The sequence below is a fragment of the Furipterus horrens genome, unplaced genomic scaffold (genome assembly GCF_987537825.1).
Source record: "Furipterus horrens unplaced genomic scaffold, mFurHor1.1.pri manual_scaffold_9, whole genome shotgun sequence".
Lineage (NCBI taxonomy): Eukaryota > Metazoa > Chordata > Mammalia > Chiroptera > Furipteridae > Furipterus > Furipterus horrens.
Genome location: NW_028327179.1, coordinates 64,331,167 through 64,359,064, shown reverse-complemented (window position 1 = coordinate 64,359,064; position 27,898 = coordinate 64,331,167). Strand labels below are relative to the sequence as shown.

The following is a 27,898-nucleotide window of genomic DNA, read 5'->3' as shown; positions in this document are numbered from 1 at the left end:
TGGACACAAAAACTTTACCTAGTGGTAACCCTTGTCCAAAGGTCACATGGGGTGCTAGGCTGTGGCCTGAAGCTTTTGTAAAAAGCATCCCAACATCCCAACAGTTATAAATTCAAAAAGCTCATGTATGCTTGGTTCAACATAAAAGCCACTCACAAAATGAAGCCCACGTTGTTTATGTACAGCTCTCATTGGCATAGTGAAGAAATTGTTACAAATGCTGTTCTTTTATTCACATATTTTGAGCACATACTATGATTTTTGATAAATAATTTTCCATGGGTTCTTTATCATAGCAGCCAGTAGCCTTCTGTGTTGTTTTATTGCTTATATCCAACAAGAGAATAGACGTTGGCATGCATTATCCTAGACTTCCGTTTGCAATAAGTAGCACACACAATGCCATACCAAAGTGAGTTTATTGACATTCCTTGAAGGTGGTATGAGGGAAGAGAAAGCTCAGCCTGAGTATTACATGACATTTGTCAATATAAGCAAAATCAGCCCCATAATGTGGACTGCTCCTACTATTGACCAGAACAAAGACTTTTTAACAAAATTGTTATAGACAGTTCCTTAGATAAACAGAAACTGCAAGAAATAGGCTAATAAAATGACATCTACTCTGTAAACTACCTGTCGGCACATATTTTTACTATGGGAGCAACGGGACTATATGTCACTAATAGGAAAATAATAATTCTCTTTTTGACTTTATGAGGGCTGGAATCTCTATCCTAGATTTTTATGTTATAGAATTGAAGTAGTAATCTTAATGTCCCTCGCTGGTTTTGCTCAGTGGATTGAGCGTCGGCCTGTGAGCTAAGTGTCGCTGGTTCGATCTTCCAGTCAGGGCACATCAGAGAAGGAAAACTCTGACTCCAAAAAACCTCCGCTGCCTTGCGGCATACCTCTTTAGGGGAAAGGCTAAGGGAGTAAACCCCGACAGAAAATCCGGAGCCGGAGTCCCTAAGGCGGTTTGACGTTGTAGTCAACACCGGCAACTCCTGCAGCGCACCTGAAGCCAAGCTGTATTGACTCCGTCTTTCCCTTGGACCCTTCAGCTGCGAAGAGAGGGGGGGTCTGCTGCATGGGCAACAGCAGACCCTCCATATCACCCTGCCCAGGCTCTGTAGCTTCAGCTTCACTGGAGAGGACACTCCAGCGTCATCGCAAGATGTCGATTCAACACGGGAGGAGACAGATACCGTGTCACTCCCGAGTCGGACTGCACAACCATTCTCGGCGGTGCAGATAAGACTCTTAAGAAGCTACACCATCGTCTCTCAAGACGGACGGCTGCCGACGACGAGTAATCTTAATGAATAATAATGTAAATTATAATAAATAAATAATAATAAAGCACCACAGTTGTTACATGAAGGTCTAGCTTGACTGGGAAAACATTTGTGGCAATTGAGAAATTTTCTGAACCCAAATTTTGGACACATGGTTTGACACATGGACTGACAATATCATCAATGTAACAGTTTAATAGTCTTGGAAAGTTCAGCTCATTGACTTCCAAAAAAAAAAAAAAATACACTTACTGTTAAAGGACATATTGTCATATATTAAAAGAGAAAGCATTTAAACTTTTCATATTTAAAGTCTGCCAAAAATTATATATCTTTCTTAAATTTTCATTGCCATCCAAAAAATTGTGCTACAATAGTGATGGTTAAATTTTTGTCAACTAATGTATACAGGAATTTAAAAAGAACTCAGTAGATTTAGAATACTTCTGATCCTACAGAGCCAATTTATACTTTTAGGTTTATCACCTTCATATGACAAATAAAGTGTGATAGTCATGAAATTATTATTTTAATACTTTATAGCATTTTAAAAGCATTTTTCAAACTTTAGCCTATATTCTCTTAATGTCTTGTTTGTCTCTCAGTTAAGGGTAATACACTCTTACTAAAACTAGTTCTAGAAGGCCTTGTTTTAGAGGAATTGTTTTTATAAGTGGTTAATTTTATGATATACCATGGAAAAAATCCATACTTTTAAACTTAAAAACATACAAATGGTAACAAATTTGCTTTGATAATTGAATTATGTAATTTGTGTGGTTCACACCTCCAACTTGTGAAATTAATAACATAATTTATTCTTATGGCTGTTTTATTAAATATATAATGAAAAATTATACATAATTTAAAAATCAGCCTCATATATGAGGGAATATTAAGTAAGGAGATAGCTTTTCGGAGAGAAAAATAAAAGGAATCTGTAACAACTGTCTCTACTCATAATCTCTTTTTTTTTTCCTTAAGGGTCTATCAAAGCCTTTAATAAAATCTGGGAACATGTTAAGCAAACTTTGCATTGTTTCAGCTGACTTTGACACTAGACTTTCATTTTAGGATTTTATGCTTTTATGACACACTGTTTCTGTAATAATGTTTTGTGGAATACATCTTGAGTCATGGCAATGGGGGCAGGAGCAGGTAAGAAAAAGTTAGCTGAAAAGCCTTTATGACTAAGTTATTTATCTATATGTAATTTCTAGGATACCTTGTTCCTTCTGCATATGGGTAGAAAAGATATTAATTAATCTAATCAGTGGGTTAATTATATATTTATGTAAGTTTAAAGCTCCTCAGGAGCAGGTTCCATTTTTTTAACAGCTTTATTCTTTGCAAATGCCTAAGAAATAATATATATGCTAACAAAGGTTTGAATGCTTGAATTAGTTATGGGAAGCCAGGGTTCTTGGTGGTGGCAAATGTAGCTCAGTCCCAGATTTGGAAAACCAGTGGGAGCATGGTGGCACACAGGACTCACTCCGCACACCAGTTTTCCTGTGGGGAACCAGGCCTGTATTTCTATAATAGCTTAAAAGCTTGCTTTCTGCTAAAAGACCCCCTCATCCTGGGCTGAGAACAATAGATGTTCAGTGTGTAACCTTGAAACAGTTTCTTAGGGCCTATTCTGGGACAATTTTTAAGAACAGGATGTGGCTAGACAAGTTATCCTTATCATCCATGCATCTGTAACATTCTTTTCTCTGTTATATAAAAAGTAATGATCATATAAGGCAATAATTGGCACAATGATTCATAACTTTCTTGGATGTTATCCACCTAAAGAATTAATAAAAGCCTGTTGAGGTAGGGGCAAACTGCTTTCTCGTCTAGAAAGTGGCCAGTTTTGTTCCCTCTTCTCCACAGGATTCCTGCAGTCTGTGTGCATTTATTCATTTCATTCACAATGCTGTGGACCCTGCTGGTCAGAGGTCCGTGACAATTAGTGAGTACTTGCATATATCTAACATTAAGTTCTAAAAATAATAGGTGCTCCCTATACTAGAAGGTCCAACTCACTGGCTTGCACAGAAATAACTTACTGTTAAAGGAAACATGATTATGTATTAAAAGAAAATAACAGCAGTAGTTTTATGTTATATATTCAAGCATTAGAATGATGAAATGATTTGCATAAGTTTTATGTTATGATTTTTATAAACAAATAATAATAGCTCCATTGGAATCCATAATTTTCAGATATTGAAATATATACTGAATTTTAAAGGTCCCTAAATTTCATATAATGTAACTTACACATTTATTCTATCTTGGTATATATTCTTTTTAGATAACAATTGAAAGCTAAATTCCTTTAACATATATATTCCCTCATTAACAAAAAACACTCAGTAGCAAGAGGTGCTGGGCAGGCATTGTAAATAATTCCTACCAAAAGAATGCTTCATATTGGGTGCAAGGAACACAATTAATGTACTGTCTAGACACAGACTGATATAATAATGAGCACAAGGCATGGCTTCATATGAAGTTAATGTTTCTCACATTTCTTTCTTGTTTACCGTATTAAAAACAATAATATGACATTTCAACACTGGGTCCCTTTTAGCTCTTCTTTCCCAGTGAAGAAAAACACTTTCATTTATGACAAATTTCAAACATGTATAACAAGATTAGAAAGAGAGCAAAGGACCATTATGCTTGGGTTTATTCCAAATGTATTTGAGAGATCAGAACATCTTTGGAGCTTGCAATTTCTTTTTTTAAAAATACTAGATTTTGTGGTATGTCTCTTTACTGAATGCTAAAATAAACTGAATGTCTATTTTGACACAAAACAACATGCTTTGAGGTGTTGGGTCTCTGCTCTGGAAGAATTTCTACAGATAAAGAAGTACTATATTGCCTTTGATCCCTACCAAGCACCATCATTATCTGCAGCTTCTTATTTAGTGTGGTCACTGGGGACAATCAGATGTAAAGGAATTTGAACACCATAATTAAGAAAAAGAGAAAGCAACATGAAAAAAACAAAAACATTCAAGTTAAAAACTTGTTTGCCATGCAAATAATTACATGCCTTTAATAGAAGTCATAAGATTATCTATACATTTTTTCCCCTTAGTGTGGGAGAACTATAGCTACATTAAACAAAGCAAAATGGAACAAAACAGTACAGAACTCAAGTATTGAAACCAACCTAATATTTTCTTCTTCCCTTTATACCACTTGCTTTTATCACATTGTATACAATTCAATGAGGGGGGGGCAGAAGCCTTGTCAGTTATACTAACTACATAATGAGATATCTTTCTAGGACATGTACACAAGTTTGTATTTCTTGTGTGGTAAGAGGGTGTGCCCTCTTAGTTTTCTCTAAGCTGTTGAGCCACAATCCCCATAACCATTGGGGTGCACCCTGTTGCATCAGCAGAAGTTGTTTTTCTTGCTGTTATTATTTTTTGGAAAGTTTAATATTTGCACCATATGTTTGGGCTAGTTCTAGCTGATGGGACTAATGTCACATGTAAATTATGATTTGAATGTACAAACAATTTTGAATTTTCTACTGTTGTTTTAGCATGGTTACTATGCACAGGGAACAGTATAGTGGAAGGGAAAGACAAGTTGATCAACTAGTTCTGAAGTTGGTTGTTAAGAATTTTTTAAAAATGGTGGCTCTGCTCAGAAGACATGGGCATATAAAAGCTTGAAATGATTAATGTTCAAATTTTCCCTTAAATTATACAAATGGAAGTAAACATTTATTATAGCTTGTCAAGTGTAGCATAACTAGCATTTTTATTTCATTATTAGTAATGGAGGTATATGGAGATACACACAGACATTGAGAGAGCTGTTTTTTAAATATTGCATACAGGCTAGCAGTTCATAAAATAGAGGAGATAAATATGCAGGTTAGATCTTAGAAGAAGGCAGTCTTTCATGCACAGTTTTTGCCAATCCTGATTTGGCTTCAAAATAAAAATCATGAAGTACCAAAAGCAAATGAGAATTGATTCAGGGAAAAATAAAGGGGAATTTTCCCAGAAAAGGTGATGTCACCACGCAGGAAAATGTCAGGTGAACTTCCATTTCTTTATTCGAGTCCAAATGTGCTGGTTTCTTCTACTGCTGTTAACAGCTTTTCATACAACATGTAGTATGAGGGATAAGGTGGAAGATCCAATCGATTGAAACATGTGTGTGCCCTGAATGGGAGAGAAAAGATTGGTGAAAGTGTTTGTTTCAGTGATACAATTGGTTTGGATATATCTATAGTCATTCTGAAGCTGTGACTAAAAAGTGAACTAAAGGTTAGCAGAACCATGATTTAGCACCACCATAAAACATTGCAAACTAAGAATAATAGCCTTCTAGGCTTGAATAGAACAGTTGAGGGAGTGGAATAGCTAGAAATGGGTGGTTTGCATTTATATACATTAGCAAACAATGATAAAACTCTATGGTATCAGTTTTAATTTTCAATTGAGGTATGAAAATATACATGGTTAGTGCAGGAGGCAACATATAATTAATATTAGAGGATCATATTACAAAGCCTCCTTGCCCAGCTCTGACTTCCGCATCTTATTAAACCATATATGGTGACTTAGAGATGCTAATGGATGCCCTGGAATTCTAACACACCATGCTCTGCCAAGTCAGGTGTGTCCTGGAGACAGTCAGGCTCCTCTGCAGTTCCTAGTGGGACAGATCTTACCCAAGGTAGATATTCTGAACTTCTAAGGACAACTGAGCTTGTGAGATAATCCTCCCTGGGTGCCTAGAGCATCCCTGTGCCACCTTTCCTAGTTCTGCTTTACTTGTTATGTGTTTCATACTGAAGACTCACACATGGCAGAATCAGGCCTAGACAAGGAATGGCTTCCCCTGCCATGTGCTGTCACATGGACCAGGATTAGAGCTGATGTTGCAAATGCATGGCTCAGAGGCCCAGGACAATCTTATGGAACTTCAAATCAGCCTGACTAGCTGCTCCCTGTCAGAGGTTCTATTATTATTATTATTATTATTATTATTATTATTATTATTATTATTATTTTGGAAACCTTTGTTGGTGCTGCATTCTGTACCAAAGTATGAAGAAAGGTAGATGGGTACAGCTGAAGTTTAATTTAATGCCTTTTCCTCCCTAGAAGGAGTTGTGGGTTGAAATGGTGTTTTCAGAAACCAACCATCACAGAAAAGGGCACTGTAAAATAAAATAATAACATAAAATAAATAAAACCATTAAAAATTATAAAACAAATATAATATAAACAAAACTAAACAAAATCCTAACCAAAAAATAACATTCTTCTTTTATCAAAATTTTATTTGGGATATTAAATTCTTCTTTTAAATGATAAAACCCCTAGGGAAGTTGTGTATTATTTATAACTTTGTTTTCAGAGTCCCAGAGATCAGACCGATGCAGCGCTCAGTCAGGGAATGGTAGATATTGTTTGGGGGATGGAGAAGGTGAGAAGAGAAGAGAGGAATGGTTGTTTCCTTGCACAAGGAGAATCAGGAGAGAATGGAGAATGATATTGTTTTTTGCCTCCCAGCGTCCATTCCTTTTTATCTTGATAACAGTTTCCCTCATTGTCCTTGGGAAACTACTGCCCACCAAACCCCCACCCCCACCCCAAAGCTTCAAGAGTAGAAATAGGATAATAGAGTATATGACCTTAGGCCATAAGATTAAACTGGGAAGTGTTAGTGTATATAGCTAGATATTAATAAAAGAGAAGAGAGAAAAACTGGCTAAGCTTAATTAGGTTAGAAATACAGCTTCACATACTCTAGCGGATAGTCACATTGCCCTACCAAGGGGATCAACACTCCTCTGTCTCCCACCCCCATGTAGAGGAGAAGAATCTCCCTGGGGAACAACCATCCATCCAGTACCAGAATTATCAAGGGGAGAATGGGGAGAATTCCTCTCCTGAACACATATGCTGTAGAAGCCAAGATGATAGAGAGAGAGGTCTTTCTACTTTGAGATAATAAGCACTAAAATGGCAATTATAAAGAGAAGGTGTCTAATTTGGGAAAAAGATAAGGTTGGGTAAAGAGAGGGCCCTATAAAAGCCCACAAAGATCTAGAAAATGAATTTATTAGGGAGAGGGCCCAATACAGAACTGCAAAAATTAAGGAAAGAGATTGGTCAGTCTAAAAGCCTCAGGTAATATAATCAAAGCATAGCAAAGACCTCTTGCTTGGTAACAGGTATTCATTCACCCATTCATTTGTGCATTCTCTCTCCATAGCAGCCATGCAGGCCTAGCAGCTGCAGAGGCCTAAGCATGGCCTTTAAGTGCTGGCTAGGCAGCTGCATAGGCCCACGTGTGGGCTCCAAGGTGGGCTCCAACTGTGAGCCTGGGTACAGCAATGCTGCCAAGCAAGAATTCAGCTTGAAACAAAGACTACGCTAGTCAGGTAAGGGCAGAGAGTGAACTGGATTAAGATTTGGTATGCACTGAACTGATGGTACAGAACATCTGGATCCTGACCCTTCTTTTGGGCTTTGTGAAGATAAGGTTGGGCTTCTTCCACAGTTGGATGAATGGAGATGAGACACTGGTAACCTACAGGCAGTCTTTTATTTTTATTCGAATAAATCTTAACCACTACATCTCATTCTCCCATATTTGGATCCTCTAAATGCTTTTCTTGTGACTCTGTGAAAAGATCCCATTTCAACCAGTGACATCAGAAATATAAAAATGGAACAGGCAGCCAAGGTTCAGATTGGTACATGATCTGACACCACCAGGGGCAGATCCAGGAAGTGCAGATCAATTTAAGAAACAGCAACAAACAAAGTCACAAAAATGGGGAGACAGAGAAACAACCCCCATCGAAAGAAAAGAACTCCCCAGAAAGAGTGCTAAATGAAATAGAGGAAAGCAAACTCAGCCATGGAATTCAAAACATGGATTACAGTATTCCCTCACTTATCGTGGGTATTACATTCTAGATCCTCCTGAGATAGGTGAAAATCCACGAAGTAGGAACCTTACATTTATTTTAATATTTATATATATTGTAAGGCTTTATAAACCCTTCCCACACACTTATAAACCATCTCCAGTCCCTTATTAACCTTTTCCACACTTTTATAAACACCACTTATGTTCTTAAACATATTCAACTCTTAAACCTACGTAACTTTAACAACATACATATACAGTACCGCAAAATCCTGTGATATAGTGAGAAATCTGTGATAAATAATAAAATATAATATTTTTAAAAATTCCATGATACAGTGAGGCTGCGATAAGTGAACCATGATATAGAGTGGGACTACTGTACACACAGTTTTGAAAGCTTCCCACAACTGACACATGGACTATGATGCTATAGATCAAATACAATCAAACATCAAAAAATCATCAAGGATATGGTCTAAGTTCACCTCCCAGGGACTTCTTACCTGCACTTTTCACTAATAACTCATGTAACAATACTTAGGGTGTCAGGAAAAAAATTATATGCCAAAGGATGATCACCCAAGATGAAATAACAAAATAGATTTTGCTTTCTTCATCAGGGTTCCTGAATGTTGGCAAAAGCTTTGTACCTGGGTAGAGATGTAATTTTCTCCCATTTCTCTATGCAGAAACGCCGGAGCCCATTGCTTCCTCGAAGGGCTGCAAAGCCTTCATAGGGCACACTTGATGTTCCTGTGACGAATTGAAGTAATCTTAATCTTTGCTCATTATTGAAATGCTCCACTGCAGCCCAGAACCAGCGAATCACAAGATGCCCGTCATGATAACCTGAATGAAGCAAAAAGAGAGAGAAAGGAAGTAGAGGAAGAAGAAATATGGGAGCGAAGAGAGAGATGAAATACATACACATCAGGTATGATAAGAACTAAACAGTTGCTTTTGATTTGCTGATTTCTCTAATAATGGCCTGTAGGTTAGTCTGAAACAATTTCTATAAGTAGGCCAATTTTTCGAACAAAAGTAGATTTATAAATTAGCTGTTTTATTTAAAAATTTTTATTTTCTGAGACTGTCCTTAGAAATGTTTGCTCTCTATTTATTTTCATTTTTATTTTTTTATGTTATGTCATTTATTTGTTTATTTGTATGTTTTTTTTATTTACAGTTGTCCCACTTTTTTCCTCATTGTTCTCCTCCCCATTCCTCCTACCCATTCTCCCACAGTCAATCTCTACCCTGTTGTCCATGCCCATGTGTCATTTATACTAGTTCCTTGACTAGAACCTTCCCTTACTTACCCACCTCCTCTCCTTCCTCCCTTCTCACTGTTAGTTTGCTCCTTGTTTATATGCCTCTGGTTCAATTTTTCTCATCTGTTTATGTTCTTTAGTTTCCTGTATTAGGTGACATCATATGGTATTTGTCTTTCATCGCTTGGCTTATTTTACTAAGTATAATTCTCTCTAGTTCCATCACATTGATGCAAATTGTAGGGGTTCCTTCTTTCTTTCTGCTGCATAGTATTCCATTGTGTAAATGTACCACAGTTTTTTGATCTACTCATCCACTGATGGGCACTTAGGCTGTAGCCAAGTAAAATTAGAGGTGGATATGTTCTCTTGAACTGATGTTTCAGGATTCTTTAGGTATAAGCCTAGCAATGGAATTGCTGGATCAAAAGGCAGTTCAATTTTTAGTTTATTGAGGAAGTTTCATATTGTTTTCCATAGTGGCTTTACCAGTCTGCATTCCCACAAAATGTGCACCAGGGTTCTCTTTCCTCCACATCCTTGCCAGCACTTGCTGTTTGTTGATCTGTTGATGATGCCCATTCTGACTGATGTGAAGTGGTATTTCTTTGTGGTTTTTATTTGCATCTCTGTAATGGCTAGTGATTTGAGTATTCTTTGATATGACTATTTTAAAATAACTGGGACTCTACCAGTCATTTTTCACCTCATATAAATATAGGAGAGGAGTGAATAAACTTAGTAGAGATTTTTGGGATCCATAAGGGGCAAAATCCTTCATGAATACAATATTTGATTGCATTTTCTTTTCTTCTGATGTCAACTTTTGGTAACTGCATACTGTGGGAGAGTCCAGGACTTAAGAAAGGCTGGAGTTAAAGGGAAAGCTTGGTGAATAGAAGATGCTTGGCTCTTCATCAGCCATTGATACACCTGGAACAGCCGTTCTCAGGCCAACCCTGGACTGCGATGAATTGGATCCATGGAAGAAGTATTGGACCCCTCTCACAGTACAGTTGGGAGACAAAGCTTTGATCAATTACTTAAGGTAAATAATTTGCCGCTGACTGTATATTCAAGAGACATTCAAAGAAGGAAGAAACCAATGTGGAAATGGGTAGAAGCAGGGAAAGCTTCATTTAAAAGAAGTAAGGTTTGAGTTAAAAACACAAAGCGTGTGTAATAGTGGAGGGGAAGAGGAGAACAATTCTGGCAGAGGAAATAAAGAATAAAAAAAATGAGGAAGAAATATGGAGGAAATAGCAATAGTATATCACAGAGAGGGATTTAGTGAGGACCAAAAGGAAACTTGCTGGAGACATTAGAGACTAACAGCCGGGCAGAGACATTTTGACATGATATCTTAAGTCAGTGGTTTTCCTATCAGGCCAATAAGAGTCCAGAGGTCTCACAAAGTATTCTTATGACTACGTGTATTGGGGAGAAAATAGAGGCTGAGAAGTAGGCCCCTTGCTCTCTCTCTATTGTATTGATTGTGGTTTCTCTATAATATTTTACATAAAGAAAGACAACAAAATCTCTGGTTCAAAAGGCAGTTCCATTTTTAGTTTCTGAGGAAATTATATACTGTTTTCCATAATGGCTGCACCAGTCTGAATTCCCACCAACAGCACACTAGGGTTCCCGTTTCTCCACATCCTCACCAGCACTTGTTTGTTGATTTGTTGATGATGGCCATTCTGACTGGTGTAAAGTGGTATCTCATTGTCATTTTTATTTGCATCTCTCTGATGTTTAGTGATGTTGAGCATTCTCTTTTATGTCTATGGACCTCAGTATGTCTTATTTGGAGAAGTGTTTGTTCAGGTCCTTTGCCCATTTTTAAATTGGGTTGTCTGTCTTCTTGGTGTTGAGATGTATAACTTCTTTATATATTTTGGAGATCAATCCCTTGTCTTAGGTATCATTGGGAAACATGTTTTCCCATACAGTTGGTTCCCTGTTGATCTTGGTGATGTTTTCTTTTACTGCACAGAAAATCTTTAGTTTCCTGTAGTCCCATTTGTTTATTTTTTCCTTTATTTCCCTTGCCTTAGAAGATATGTCGGTGAAAATATTGCTATGTGGGGTATCTGAACTTTTTTTGCCTATGTTTTCCTTTAGGATTTTTATACCTGAAGAATCCTGAAACCCCCATTCAAAAGAACTTATGCACTCCTATGTTCATAGTAGCACTATTTACAATAGCCAAGTGCTGGAAACAGCCTAAGTACCCATCAGTGGATGAGTGGATCAAAAAACTGTTGTACATTTACACAATGGAATACTATGCAGCAGAAAGAAAAAAGGAACTGCTACCATTTGCAATAGAACTAGAGAGAATTATGCTTAGTGATATAAGCTAAGTAATGAAAGAGAAATATCACATAATACAGGAAACCAATGAACAACACAAACAAATGAGCAAAATTGAACCAGAGGCATGTAAAAAAGGAACAGACTAACAGTTTCCGGGGGGGGTGGGGAGGGATGAGAGATAGAAGGGGAGTAAGTAGGGCAATGGTTTATTTAGTACAGGAACTAGTATAAATAACCTATGGACATGTACAACAAGGTGGGGATTGAATGTGGGAGAAGAGGTGGGCTGGGTTGGGAGAAAAATTGGGACAACTTTAATAGAAAAGCAATAAATAAATCAAAGATTAAAAAAAGAAAGGGTTTTCAGACTAAAAAACTGCCAGAACCTTCTATAAATAATAAGGAGCTTATTTCATGGATAGGGAAGTGTCATGATGAAAATAATGTTTCAGAAGACTAGTTTAGCAATGTGAAGGTAAATAGAAGGTGTTAGGAATCGATCTTGGAGAGACAACAGTTAGAAATGATTTGCAGCAAACAAGGAGTAAGGTGAAGAGGGTGCCAATTCTACAGAGTGTTGGACAAAATGCCCTGCCAGCATGAAACCCAGCTCAGTAGCTGGCCCATGAATGATAGTGTTCCCTGATGAACATACACTGAGATAGGCCAAAGACTATCATTGACAGTTTAGGTTGGAAGCCGGAGGAAGGCATATAGAAGAACCTGTTAGGTTTGCTACAAGATTTGTTTGGTTTTTAAGTAAAAATTAAAAACACATTTTTCATTTTCACCAATAACTTTTTTAAAAAATTTTTTTAGTGTTTAATATCTTCTATATCCACTGCTCCCTCCCCCATATGGATCTCCATAGCCTCTCCCACCGTAGCCCCCTCTCCCACCATAGCCCCCTCTTCCACCATAGTCTCCCCTGCCTTGGAAACCTCCTCCTCTGCCACCCCTCCCCCACCGCCTCCCCACCCGCCGCCCACTCCCCCACCGCCTCCCCACCCTCCACCACCTCTTCCACCCCCACCACCCCAGCTACCCCTTCTGCTGCCTTCTTGTCTCTTTTGCCAGGGTGGCATTTCAGGAGGTGATGGTTCAATTTCATTCGGCCCACCTCCCCTGTCAGGCACTCTTCCCATCAGCACCTTATTAATGGCACATGCTGTTTTCTCCCGGCTGGAGCCTCTACTTGTCCTAATGATCTTAGATAGATCTTCACGAGCAGCAAGTAAATGTGCCAATGTAATCGTTGTCTTGGGTGACAAAGCATAACGCTTAGGCTGATAAATTCTTGCTATGTCATCTGTTCTCATCTTTGCTCTATCAGACCATCCAAAAGACTGCACTGTTACATCCAACCGTTTCATCAACATCCACCGGCGACACTCATATTCACAGGAAAGAGCATCATTGATTCTTTCCAGTTGTTCCATCTGTTCCCGAGTCAAATCAATTTTCAGGAGTGGTTTTCCCACATGATTTTTCTGGACTTTTGAGAGAATAGCTTTCACCTTTGACTCCACTTGGCTAAACATAAGTGGAATGTCAGAAGTTGTTGACTTGGGCACACCAAGGGTATCACAGATAGCTTGGACTTCCTGATAAATTTCACTATTTTTATCTAATTGAGAATTCTGACATTTCTTGTTCTGCAGTATCTGTAAAGCTTGAAGCTCTGTACTTAAAAATAATAAAAGTTTTAAGCAGTCATCCTTCTTTTTTAAAGGGTCTTTAACATCTCCTGATATAAGTATAGAATATGGACATGCCATTTCTTTTAAAAATCCACTTATCTCAAGCTGGAAGCTTTCTAGATCATCCTTCCCAGCTGAAGTGATACTTTCTTCCAAGTTGCACAATGATTTTATTTGAGAGCCTAGCCAAACACAGAGCTCTGAAAATTCAGGTGAAGAAAGTCCACCCTCAGCTGCCTTGGTAAGGGCTTGCTTTTCTAACAGTGGTCCCTTATACCCCAACGCCTCTAGTGTGTCAAGAACGTCCCCCTCCATCGTAGGTTCGGGGCCCGACTCCTATTTTTCACCAATAACTTAATTGAACAACATATCCATTTTTTCCCCCACTACCCTTTGCCATCTTTCAGGCAAATTCATAATTCTATCTTTCAAAAACTTTTAAAATATTTTTGAGCAAAGAATTGTTGCAGGTGCCTTTTGTAGTCTTCCAATGAATTAAATTTTTTTCTATTAAGATTATTTTGTAAAGACCAAAATAAATGTAAATCCAAAGGCACAATGTCTGGTGAATACAGCAGATGAATCAGAACTTTCCAGGGAAACTATCAAAGAAATATGTGAGCTTGTGTTATCCTGGATGGAAGATTATGCATTTTCTGTTGACTAATTCCAGATGCTTTTCTTCAAGTGCTGCTTTCTTCAAGAGCAGTACTTGTTGAATTTAATCATTTGGTTCTACAGAAGGAGTTCATAATAGAGGACTCCCTTCCAATCCTACCATATACACATCATCTTTGGATGAAGACTGGCCTTTAGTGTGGTTGGTGGTAGTTTATTTCATTTGTTCCATGATCTCTTCCATTCCACACTATTGTAAAGTATCTACTTTTCATTGATCATCACAATTTGTTCTAAAAATGGAGAATCACATGGAAAAATGTAGTCAGGAGATCCAAGATGGTAGAGGAATAAGTGGAAGCTGTACTAATCTCCTCCCAGGAGCAATCTAGAATTACAACTTAACTGTGGAGAAATCATCCAGAATAAGCAACTGAACACTAGCTGGAGAGAAGCCTTATAACCACAGACAGACAGAAGAAACTGATTAATCGCAGCGTGACTGGTATGAAGTGCAGAGGAGACATGAGAGGGCTGGCTGGGCTCCTATGGGTGGCCGCCATGATACAGAAAAGTAATTCAGCAGCTGAAGAGCAGCTGTACAGCAGCTGAAGGGTTCCCCCTGAGAAGTGTTGGGGTCTAAAGCCCAAGATGGGATCCACAGCCTACAGAATCAGAGCTGAGAGTAAACCAGATAGCATCCAGCTGCAAAAAAGTGAAAAATGAAAAGTAGCAGTGTTTTATTGTTTTTGTTTTTTTTTGCTGTCCTGAGAGAGACAGCTGGAGGCACAGAGAGATTGTTAAAGGGAAAACACACAAAATTTCATTGGCATCTACTTACCCTGGGCTCCAGCAGAGGGAGAGAAGAGTAAATTAGAGATGCTTGAGGAGAGTTTGGGGTGGTTCTTTGGGGAGAGAACTGAGGGAGAAGCTGATGTGACTCTATACTGCAGAAGCTGTCCTGCTCAGGCAGACCACTCCCCTCCAAATGACATCAGCCTGATGTGGAAGCAAAAGCCCTGCCTACAGGAATTACTAGTCCTGCTCTGTGGTGCTCAAGCCTGATTACTGATTACAGATTGACTAGATTAACAACTGAAGGAGATAGCCACAAACTGTAGATTACTGGTAGTCTTGAACAGGTTGCGAAGGCCCAGACAGGGACACAATCTGACATCACCAGGGGCAGATCCAGAAAGACAAGAAAGTGGTACAAACCAGATACTACTGACACAAATTCCACCTCAGTCTTCTTCATGAGTTATTTTTTCTCCTGCATAGCTTTTTAACATTTATTTCTTGTCCTCCCAGTTTATCCATTTTAAGTTGCTGGTTTTTATATTATATTATATTTTTCTCATCTCTTCTCTTACTCCATTCTACCATCTTATTTCCTCCTCTTATTTTTTATTTATATTCTATCTTCTCTTGCTACAATTTGTTTCCATTCTGCACTCTCCACTTCTCCCCTCTCCAGCCTCTCAAAACCATTTTTCTTGTCATTAGTCAACTCACATTCTTTTTACCATTCTTAAAATACACTTATTCTTCTCCCACTTTGATCAATATTTGCTCATTGGTTGCGGATTTGGTGGTTGATGTGGCATTTCCTCATTTTGTTCATATATTTTCACTATTTTGGTATTTCAAATAACAAACCTTATCGTTCCCTTCTCCTAATACATTTGTACCTTTCTCCAGTCCTTTTTTTCTTTTCTCGTTTTAATTTTGAATTTTTCTCTGCCTTATCCAATTTTTCATCCTCACCCTTAATATTCCTTTTCTCCTTATCATTTCAAAATCACTTCCTTTCCTCTAGACATCTTTTAAGGTCTTTTCTCCTTTCTTTCTTTCTTTCTTTCTTTCTTTCTTTCTTTCTTTCTTTCTTTCTTTCTTCTTTCTTCCCTCTCTCTTATTCCCACTCCACCTATATCAATTTTGTTCATTGACTGTTAACAGTACTGTGGCAAAAATTTTTTTCTAATTTGGTTCCTATTTATTTCTTCTCCTTCTTCTTCTCCTCCTCTTCCTCCTCCTCCTCCTCCCTCTTCTTCTTCTTCTTCTTCTTCTTCTTCTTCTTCTTCTTCTTCTTCTTCTTCTTCTTCTTCTTCTTCTTCTTCTCCTTCTTCTTCTTCTTCTCCTCCTCCTCCTCCTCCACCTCCTCCTCCTCCACCTCCTGCTTCTTCTCCTCCTTCTCTTTTTTATTTTTGTTCTCTCTCTCACTATATATATTTTATAACTTCTCTTTAAACCTAATATTATATGTGTTCCTTCCCTTACTTCATTCCATCCTCTTCCCTCCCTTTTTCATATATGATGTAAATTTTACTTTCTCATTGCCTTGTCCATATTTGATACTCTTATTGCTCCTCCCTCTCCCCTTTCAAAAATCATTTTTCTTTCAATTAGTCATCTTCCATCTTTTTTCCCTTTCTCACAATAGTATTAATCTCTTTACATCCCTATTAATACTGGCTCATTTGTTGTTGATAGCTTGATTTTGGGTGGGGGTATTTTTGTGGGTGTGGGTTTCTTTCCTGGATTGTTTGATTTGTTGTGGGAGCACCAATAAAACAGTATACAAAACATGACAGCTGGAGTGACTCTCAGTCTGCTAATAGGAGGGAAGGACCCACCAAAGAGTAACACAACAACCGAAACCCAAAAACAACCAGGCAGGCCAAATAAACAGCATAAGGCCATCCCAAGAACATCAAGTTCAGAAGAGCAAGGAGACTGGAACACTGAACCCCATAGGTCTCCTACCACAGAAGGCCACACCATGAATAAATGGAACCAAAGCAGATGAATACAAGAAGTAGAAAAAAACAAGAAGACTCATCTAAAATGGAGAGACAAGGAAACAAATACCAAGCAAAAGAAAAGGAGGAATTCCCAAAAAGAGTGCTAAATGAAATAGAGGCTAGGGACACCAAGAGGAGAAGAAGAGGAGCAAGAAATAGAAAACTTGTTTGAAACAGTAATGAGGGAAAAGTTCCGTAACATGATGAGAGAAAAAGTTATGCAAATGCAGGAAGCACTGAGGGTCCCAAAGAAGATAAACCCAAATAGGCCTGCTCCTCGTCGTCGTCGGCAGCCGTCCGTCTCGAGAGACGATGGTGTAGCTTCTTAAGAGTCTATCTGCACCGCCGAGAATGGTTGTGCAGTCCGACTCGGGAGTGACACGGTATCTGTCTCCTCCCGTGTTGAATCGACATCTTGCGATGACGCTGGAGTGTCCTCTCCAGTGAAGCTGAAGCTACAGAGCCTGGGCAGGGTGATATGGAGGGTCTGCTGTTGCCCATGCAGCAGACCCCCCCTCTCTTCGCAGCTGAAGGGTCCAAGGGAAAGACGGAGTCAATACAGCTTGGCTTCAGGTGCGCTGCAGGAGTTGCCGGTGTTGACTACAACGTCAAACCGCCTTAGGGACTCCGGCTCCAGATTTTCTGTCGGGGTTTACTCCCTTAGCCTTTCCCCTAAAGAGGTATGCCGCAAGGCAGCGGAGGTTTTTTGGAATCAGAGTTTTCCTTCTCTGATGTGCCCTGACTGGAAGATCGAACCAGCGACACTTAGCTCGCAGGCCGACGCTCAATCCACTGAGCCAAACCAGCCAGGAGTAAGGCCTGCTCCTAAACACATATAATTAAATGGCAAAATTAAAAGACAAAAAGAGAATTCTAAAGGCAGCAAGAGAGAAACAGCTAATAACACACAAGGGAGCTTTGATAAGTCTAATAGCTAACTGCTCAACAGAAAAATTACAAGTCATAAGAAAAAGGCCAAAAAGATTCCAATTAATGAAAAGCAAAGGCCTATGACAAAGTCTACTCTATGCAGCAAGGCTCTCATTCAAGATGAAAGGTGAAGTAAGGAGTTTCCCAGATGACAGAAGGCTAAAAGAAAACATCCCCGCCCAACCAGCATTGCAAGAGATGCTAAGGGGACTACTTTAAGAAGAAATATAATAAAAGAGAGAGAGGAACACAGGCACAAAGGGAAAAATGATAATGAATAAGTGCCTATCAATGATAACCTTAAATATAAATTAATTAAGTGCTCCAATCAAAAGTCATAGAGTAGCTGACTAGCTAATTGGGTAAGAAAACATGACCTACAAGAAACCCACTTCAGAACAAGGGATCTACAAAGACTGAAAGTGAAGAAATTAAAAAATATATTTCAAGCAAATTGATATGAAAAAAAGCTTGGATAGCAATACTTATATCAGACAAAATAAATTTCAAAACAAAGGATATAACAAGAGACAAAGAGTGATAATTCATAATACTTAAGGGAGCAATCCATCAAGAAGATACAACCCTTGTAAACATATATGCACCCAATATAGGAGCACCCAAATATATAAGAAAAAACTTGGATAATGTCAAGAAAAATATAGACAGCAACACACTCATGGTATGGAATTTTAACACCCCATTGTCAGCAATAGTCTGATCTTCTAAGTGAAGAAACACCAAGGATATTGTGGCACTGAACAACACTCTAGATCAAATGGACTTAATTGACGTACACAGAATCTTTCATTCCAAAGAATCAAAATATACATTTTTTTCAAATGCACATAAAACACTTTCAAAGGTAGGCCACATGTTAGGACACAAAACGAGCCTCAAAAATTCAAGAAAATTGAAATTATATCAAGCGTCTTCTCAGATCATAATGGTTTGAAACTAGAAACCAACATCAAGGAAAGAAAATTCAACTTCATGTAGAATGAATAGCATGCTATTAAATAATGAATGAGTTAAAAATGATATCAAGGAGAAAGTCAGTAAGTTTCTGGAAGTAATGAAAATGAACACACAGCAGCCCCAAACCAATGGGACACAGTGAAGGACATCCTAAGAGGGAAGTTTATAGTGATACAACCATACCTAAAAAAGAGAAACTTTTCTAATAAAAACTTAACCCTACATCTACAAGAACTAGAGGGATCACAACAAAGACCAGAGTGGGTAGAATAAAGGAAATAATCAAGATCAGAACAGAATTAAATGACATAGAGACTAAGAACAGTGCACAGAATCAATAAATCCAGGAGCTGGTTGTTTGAAAAGGTAAACAAAACTGAGAAGCCTTTAACCAGACTCCTCCAGAAGAAGAGAGGGAAGATCCAAATAAATAATATCAGAAGTGAAAGAGGAGAAATCACACCAATACCACAGAAATACACAGGATTGTAAGAAATTACTATGAACAACTATATGACAAGAAATTTGACAATCTGGGAGAAATGGACAAATTTCTGGAAACATATAAGCTTCCAAAACAGAATCACACTATCAGCTGATTTCTCAAAAGAACCTTTGCAGGCAGGAAGGAACTGGTAAGAAGTATTCAATGTGATAAAAAGCAAGGACCTACAACCTAGATTACTCTATCCAAAAAAGTTATCATTTAGAATGGAAGGGCAGATAAAATGCTTCCCAGAAAAGGTAAAGCTAAAGGGGTTCATCATCACCAAACCATTCTTATATGAAATGTTAAAGGGACCTATTAAGAAAGAGAAGATCAAAAATATGAATACCAAAATGACAACAAACTCACAACTATCAACAACTGAATCTAAAAAATAAAAACAAAATCCAACTAAGCAAACCAGAATAGGAAGGGACTCATAGGTTTTGGGATCATCTGGAGAGTTGTCAGCTAGGAAGGGGGAGGGGGAGAAATCGGGAAATAGTGCAGGGATTAAGAAGCATAATTGCTTGGTACAAAATAGACAGGGGGAAGTTAAGAATAATATAGAAAATGGTGAAGCCAAAGAACTTATATGCATGACCCATGGAAATGAAATAAGGGGGGTAGGATTGCCAGAGGGTAGGGGAGTACTGGGTGGGGGAGAGCAAAGGGAAAAAAATTGGGACAACTGTAACAACATAATCAATAAAATACACTTTAAAAAAAAGAAGCAGAAAGCTTGAATAGACCAATAACAACTAGTGAAAGTGAAGCAGTAATAAAAAAATTAAAAAAACTCTGGACACACAAAAGTCTCAAACACAATGGCTTCACAGGCAAATATTAGCAATCATTTAGAGAAGAAATAACTTCTATGCTTCACAACTATATCACAAAATTCAAGAAGAGGAAAGATTCCAAAACTATTTCTATGAGGTTAGTATTATACTAATTCCATAATCAGGTCAAGAGACAACAATGAAAGAACACTACAGGCTAATATCACTGATGAGCATAGATGCTATAATCCTTAAGAAAAAATTGACAAACCAGATCCGGCAACAATAAAATGATCATACGTCATGATCAAATGGGATTGATCCCAGGGATACAGGGGTGGTATAATATTTATACATCAATAAATATAATACACCACATAAAAAATGAAATAAAAAAATCACATGATCATATAAATGGAGGCTGTATAACATTCGATAAAGTACAGAACCTATTTATGATAAAACATTTAGGAAAGTGGGAATAGAGGGGGCATAACTCAACAGAATGAAGATCATATACCAGATACCTGTAGCCAACATCATACTTAATGGACAAAACCTGAATGCCTTTCTCCTAAGACCAGGAAAAAGACATATACACCTTCTCCACTTGTATTCAGCATAGTTTTGGAAGTTTTAGCCACAGCAATCAGACAAGGAAAATATATAAACTGCGTCCAAATTTGGAACTGATGATGCAGATGACATGATAGTGTACATAGAAAACCCCATAGGCTCCACCAAAAAAAAAAAATACTTGAATTAATAAATGAGTATGCCAAAATAGGATGATATAAAGTCAATATTCAGAAATAGAAAGCATTTTTGTACACCAACAATGAAATATCAGAGATAGAAACTAGAAAAATAATCCCATTTACTATAGCAACAAGAATAAAGTAGAGAGGAGATCCAAGATGGCGGAGGAGTAAATGGAAGCTACACTAACCTCCTCCCAGGACCAGTCTGGATTTACAACTTAATTTTGGAGAAATCATCTGGAATAACCAACGGAACACTAGCTGGAAAGAAGTCTTATAACCACGGAGAGACAGAAAAGGCCGCTACATCACAACTTGACCGGTAGGGAGTGCGGAGACGCGGAAGGGCTGGCTGGGCTCACATGGGTGGCAGCTGAAGGGACTGAGAAACAGCTCTGCAGCCGGGGATTACCCCTGAGAAGGGCAGGGTCTAAACCCCCCGCTGGGCTTCCCAGCCTACAGCAACAGAGTGGAAAGTAAAATAGTATCAGCTGTGAAAAGCGAAAAGCCACAGGGTTTCTTGCTAGCCGGAGAGAAACAGCAGGAGAAAAAGAGCTCTTAAGTGGATCACATACGAAAATATTTTGGCCACCACTTACCCTGGGCTCAAGCAGAGGGGAGGCAGAGAGGACTGGAGACACTTGGGGAGAATTTGGCACGGTGGCTTTGAGGGGAGAACTGGAGGAGCAGCCGACTGGGTACCAGTGCTGACTCATCCCCAGTACTGCGGGTAGACCATTCCCCTCCAAGTGGCAGCAGCCTGAGGGGAAGCAAAAGCTTTGCCTACAGGAATTAAGCTGCCACACCCATAGTCCTTAAGCCTGACAGGTAATCACAGATTGAGTAGATTAACAATCAAAGAAGACAGACAACAGCAGTAGATCCCTGGAAGTCTCCAACAGGCTGCCTAGGGCCAGACTGGTACAGGATCTGACGCCACCAGAGGCAGATCCAGGAAGTGCAGATCATTCTAAGAAGCACCAACAAAGAATAGGAGTCAAAAAAATGGGGAGACAGAGAAACAACCTCCCATCAAAAGGAAAGGTAGAATCCCCAGAAAGAGTGCTAAATGAAATACAGGGGAGCCAACTATCAGATATGGAATTCAAAACATGGATTATGGAGAAGCTGAATGAGCTCAGCAGAAACTACAAAGAACTCCAGAAAAACTACAAGGAACTCACAGAAAATTACGTGAGCATGAAAAAGGACATAGAAGCTATCAATAAGAGCCAGGAGGAAATGAAGAATACGATCTCTGAATTGAAGAACACAGTAGAAGGAATTAAAAGCAGGCTAGAGGAAGCAGAAGATCGGATCAGCGAGCTGGAGGACAACCTACACAAAAACTCCCAGACAATGCAACAAAATGAAAAAAGACTGAACAAGACTGAAGAGGTTCTAAGACAGCTGCAGGACAACATGAAACGTAATAATATCCATATCATAGGAATTCCAGAAGGAGAAGAAGAAGAGCAAGGGATAGAAAACCTCTTTGAAAAACTAATGACAGGAAATTTCCCTAACATGATGAGAGAAAGAGTCACGCAAGTCCAGGAAGCACAGAGGGTCCCAATGAAGATGAACCCCAACAGGCCCACCTCAAGACACATCATAATTAAAATGGCAACATTCAAAGACAAAGAGAGGATCCTAAAAGCAGCAAGAGAAAAACAACTAATAACATACAAGGGTACTCCAATAAGGCTATCATCAGATTTTTCAGCAGAAACACTACAAGCCAGAAGGGAATGGCAAAAAATATTCCAAGCAATGAAAAACAAAGGCCTACAACCTAGAATACTATACCCAGCAAAGCTCTCATTCAAAATGGAGGGTGAAATAAGGAGCTTCCAAGACAAAAGAAGGCTAAAAGAATACATCTCCACCAAACCAGCAATGCAAGAGATGCTAAAGGGTCTGCTCTAAGAAGATAAAGAAACAGAGAGAGACAGAGAAGAACAGGAGTACAAAAGGGAAAAATGACAATGAATAAGTACTTATCGGTAATAACCTTAAATGTAAATGGATTAAACGCTCCAATTAAAAGACATAGGGTAGCTGAATGGATTAGAAAGAATGACCCACATATATGCTGTCTACAAGAGACCCACCTTAGAACAAAAGATCTACACAGGCTGAAAGTAAAGAGATGGAAAAAAGTATTTCAAGCAAATGGGCATGAAAAAAAAGACGGGGTAGCAATACTTATATCAGACAAAACAGATTTCACAGCAAAGTCCATAAAAAGAGACAAAGAAGGGCATTTCATAATACTTAAGGGAAAAATCCATCAAGAAGATATAACCCTTATAAATATATATGCACCCAACTTAGGAGCACCCAAATATATAAGGAAACTTTTGAAAGACTCCAAGAAAGATATAGACAACAACACACTCATAGTAGGGGACTTTAACACCCCATTGTCAACAATGGACAGATCTTCGAAGCAAAGAAACACCAAAGATATTGAGGCACTGAACAACACTCTAGATCAAATGGACTTAGTTGATATATATAGAAGTTTTCACCCCAAAGAAGCAAAATATACATATTTCTCAAGTGCACATGGAACATTTTCAAAGATAGATCACATGGTAGGACACAAGGCAAGCCTTAACAAATTCAAGAAAATTGAAATTATATCAAGCATCTTCTCAGATCACAATGCCTTAAAATTGGAAATCAACCTCAAGGAAAAAACTCAAAAACATTCAAACTCATGGAGAATGAATAACATGCTATTAAATAATGAATGAGTTAACAATGACATCAAGGAAGAAATCAAAAAGTTTCTGGAAACTAATGATAATGAACACACAACAACCCAAAACCTATGGGATACAGCGAAAGCAGTCCTAAGAGGAAAGTTCATAGCAATACAGGCCTACCTAAAAAAGCTAGAGGAATATCTAATAAAAAATTTAACCCTACAGCTACAAGATCTAGAGGAAGAACGACAAGCAAAGCCCAGATCAAGTAGAAGGAAGGAAATCATCAAGATCAGAGCAGAATTAAATGACATAGAGTCTAAACTAACAATTCAAAAGATCAACAAAAGTAGGGGCTGGTTCTTTGAAAAAATAAACAAAATTGACAAGCCTTTAACCAGGCTCATCAAGAAAAAAAGAGAGGACCCAAATAAATAAAATCAGAAACGAAAGAGGAGAAATCATGACTGATACCACAGAAATACAAAGGATTATAAGAAATTATTACGAACAACTGTATGGCAAGAAATTTGACAACCTAGTAGAAATGGACAAATTCCTGGAAACCTATAGTCTTCCCAAACTGAATCAAGAAGAAGCAGAAAGTCTGAATAGACCAATAACAGCTAGTGAAATTGAAGCAGTAATCAAAAAACTCCCAGCACACAAAAGCCCTGGACCGGATGGCTTCACAAGTGAATTCTACAAAACATTTAGGAAAGAACTAACTCCTATCCTTCTCAGACTATTCCAAAAGATACAAGAAGAGGGAAGACTGCCAAACTCATTCTATGAAGCCAGTATAACCCTAATTCCAAAACCAGGTCAAGACACAACAAAGAAAGAAAACTACAGGCCAATATCGCTGATGAACATAGATGCTAAAATCCTCAACAAAATATTGGCAAATCGGATCCAGAAACACATTAGAAAGATCATACACCACGATCAAGTAGGATTCATCCCAGGGATGCAAGGATGGTTTAACATTCGCAAATCAATAAACGTAATACACCACATAAACAAAATGAAAGACGAAAACCACATGATAATATCAATAGATGCAGAAAAAGCATTTGATAAAGTACAACACCCATTTATGATAAAAACTCTCAGCAAAATGGGAATAGAGGGAGCATACCTCAACATAATAAAGGCCATATATGAGAAACCTGAAGCCAACATCATACTCAATGGACAAAAACTGAGAGCATTCCCCCTGAGATCAGGAACAAGACAAGGATGTCCTCTCTCCCCACTCCTATTCAACATAGTCTTGGAAGTTCTAGCCACCGCAATCAGACAAGAAAGAGAAATAAAAGGCATCCAAATTGGAAAAGAGGAAGTAAAACTGTCATTATTTGCAGATGACATGATAGTGTACATAGAAAACCCTATAGACTCCACAAAAAAACTACTCGACCTAATAAGTGAATTCGGCAAAATAGCAGGATACAAAGTCAATATTAAGAAATCAAAGGCATTTTTATACACCAACAATAAAAACTCAGAGATAGAAACTGAAAGAAAAATTCAATTTACCATAGCAACAAGAAAAATAAAATACCTAGGAATAAACTTAACCAAGGAGGTAAAAGACCTGTACTCAGAAAACTACATAACACTGAAGAAAGAAATTAAAGAAGATACAAATAAATGGAAGCATATACCATGCTCATGGATGGGAAGAATCAACATCATTAAAATGTCCATACTACCCAAAGCAATTTATAGATTCAATGCAATCCCTATTAAAATACCAGCAACATATTTCACAGACATAGAACAAATACTTCAAAAATTTATATGGAACCAAAAAAGAGCCCGAATAGCCACAGCAATTTTGAGGAAGAACACAGTAGGAGGAATCACAATACCTGATATCAAACTATACTACAAGGCCACGGTAATCAAAACAGTCTGGTACTGGCATAAAAACAGACATATAGATCAATGGAACAGAATAGAGAGCCCATAAATAAACCCAGGTTCATATGGTCAACTAATATTTGACAAAGGGGGATAGAACATCAAATGGAGTGAAAAGAGCCTCTTTAACAAATGGTGTTGGGAGAACTGGACAGGGACATGCAAAAAAATGAAACTAGACCACCAACTTACACCATACACCAGAATAAACTCAAAATGGATCAAAGACTTAAATGTAAGCCGTGATACCATAAAAGTCCTAGAGGAAAAAATAGGCAGGAAAATTTCAGATATCCCACATAGCAACATTTTCACTGATATATCTCCTAAGGCAAGGGAAATAAAGGAAAGAATAAACAAATGGGACTACATCAAACTAAAAAGTTTCTGCTCAGCTAAAGAAAACATCAGCAAGATGAAAAGGAAACCAACCATATGGGAAAATATATTCGCCAATGACATCTCAGACAAGGGATTGATCTCCAAAATATATAAAGAACTCATACGACTCAACACCAAGAAGACAGACAACCCAATTAAAAAATGGGCAAAGGACCTGAACAAACACTTCTCCAAAGAAGACATACAGAGGGCCCATAGACATATGAAAGTATGCTCAACATCACTAGCCATCAGAGAGATGCAAATAAAAACCACAATGAGATACCACCTCACACCAGTCAGAATGGCCATAATCAACAAATCAACAAACAACTTGTGCTGGAGAGGATGCGGAGAAACGGGAACCCTGGTGCATTGCTGGTGGCAATGCAGACTGGTGCAGCCACTATGGAAAACAGTTTGGAATTTCCTCAAAAAACTAAAAATGGAACTGCCTTTTGAACCAGCAATTCCATTACTGGGATTATATCCGAAAAATCCTGAAACACCAATTCAAAAGAACCTATGCACTCCAATGTTCATAGCAGCACTATTTACAATAGCCAAGTGCTGGAAAGAACCTAAATGCCCATCTGTAGATGAGTGGATCAAAAAACTGTGGTACATTTACACAATGGAGTTCTATGTAGCAGAAAGAAAGAAGGAACTTCTACCATTTGCAACAACATGGATGGAATTAGAGAGAATTATGCTTAGCGAAATAAGCCAGGCAATGAAAGAAAAATACGTTATGCTGTCACCTATTACAGGAAACTAATGAACAACACAAACAAATGAGCAAAATTGAACCAGAGGTATGTAAACAAGGAGTAGACTAACAGTAACAGGGGGGGAGGTGGGAGGGAGAAAAGGGGGTAAGAAGGGGAAGTTTCAAATCAAAGAACATGTATAAATGACCCACAGACATGGGCAACTGAGTGGGGACTGAATGTGGGGGAAGGGAGGGGCAGGATACAGGGAAGCAAGAGGGGAAAAAAAAAGTGAGACAACTGTAATGGAAAAACAAACAAAAAAATTTTTTTAGTGGGGGAAAATGAAAATATGAAGAATGGAAATGCCAGTTCAGTGAATATTAGGACAAAGATTTTCCTTCATGTTGTATATTTTTCTCCCTATTTGATTTCTCCAGAGTTTGGCATTCTAAACAAGTAAGTAATGACTTAAGTTTCTTTGCATAGAACTAATAAAACCAGTTGTTAATAGAGGTTCCTTTTTCTGACCAAGCCTTTGACTGGAATGTCAAGCCTAAAGGAGACATGCTTGGGCTCAGGTTGTTACCAAAAAGCCCTAAGGAACTGGGAATGACTTTCAAAGGTAATAAAAACCCGCGAAATAAAAGGCCTGCTGCCATGGTTGGTTGTGCGGTCCACAGCAATCTCTCCAGGGAAGGAACGAAGGTTGTTTTCCTGAAAGATGGCTAGAAGGGACCTTAAGGCACAATGGAAAACCAGAAAGACTTGGAAAGGACAGGTGTGTACAGGCAAGGATGAATGCCAGGTATGTGGCCCAGCTTCTGTGCCCTGAAGAGCAGACTGAGGGCCACCCTAAATGTTCCTTGGGTAAGTTCCAGCAAAACAGAACTAAAGATCATAAGTGATCATTTGCTGCTCTTGTTATGTTTATGCAAACGAACAAGATAAATTAAAAATGGACTTAATGTAGTCCCTTTAAAGACAAGGAGAGTAATCTTAGGGAGAAAAATCATTATTCAAGGAAAATCACAATGATCAGTGGCAGACTGTAAAGTAGGGCAGCTAACCGTCTTAAAAGTTTCTTCTCACTTAAAAAATGGTTTCACTTGAAAATTAAACTATATCTGTGATATCACCAAAGAGATTCAAGTTGCAGGCAAGTAGAATGTCAAGTGCCTTGCAACTGGATGTCTTCCCAATAAGACAGTCTTACAGATTTAGAGACTTGTTTGTTGGTTATGTTACATAAATTAACATGTGTTTTCTGTTTTCAAAGGGCATAAGCCTATGACCGC

The 27,898-nt window shown here is 38.3% G+C and overlaps 1 protein-coding gene and 1 pseudogene across 1 annotated transcript in view; both read right to left on the bottom strand.

The window, feature by feature from the left end:
• Nucleotides 1-3,717: 3,717 nt before the first annotated feature.
• HECW1 (HECT, C2 and WW domain containing E3 ubiquitin protein ligase 1) overlaps nucleotides 3,718-27,898 on the bottom strand; it is a 576,869-nt gene continuing 552,688 nt past the window's right edge. The window contains exons 26-27 of the mRNA XM_090287382.1: nucleotides 8,867-9,065; nucleotides 3,718-5,485 (exon numbers count right to left, since the gene is read on the bottom strand). Of these exons, the coding sequence (XP_090143508.1) occupies nucleotides 5,374-5,485; nucleotides 8,867-9,065 (311 nt within the window). The 3' untranslated portion in view covers nucleotides 3,718-5,373. The remainder of the gene's footprint in view (nucleotides 5,486-8,866; nucleotides 9,066-27,898) is intronic.
• Nucleotides 12,629-13,836, bottom strand: LOC150001856 (tRNA-splicing ligase complex subunit FAM98B pseudogene; annotated as a pseudogene).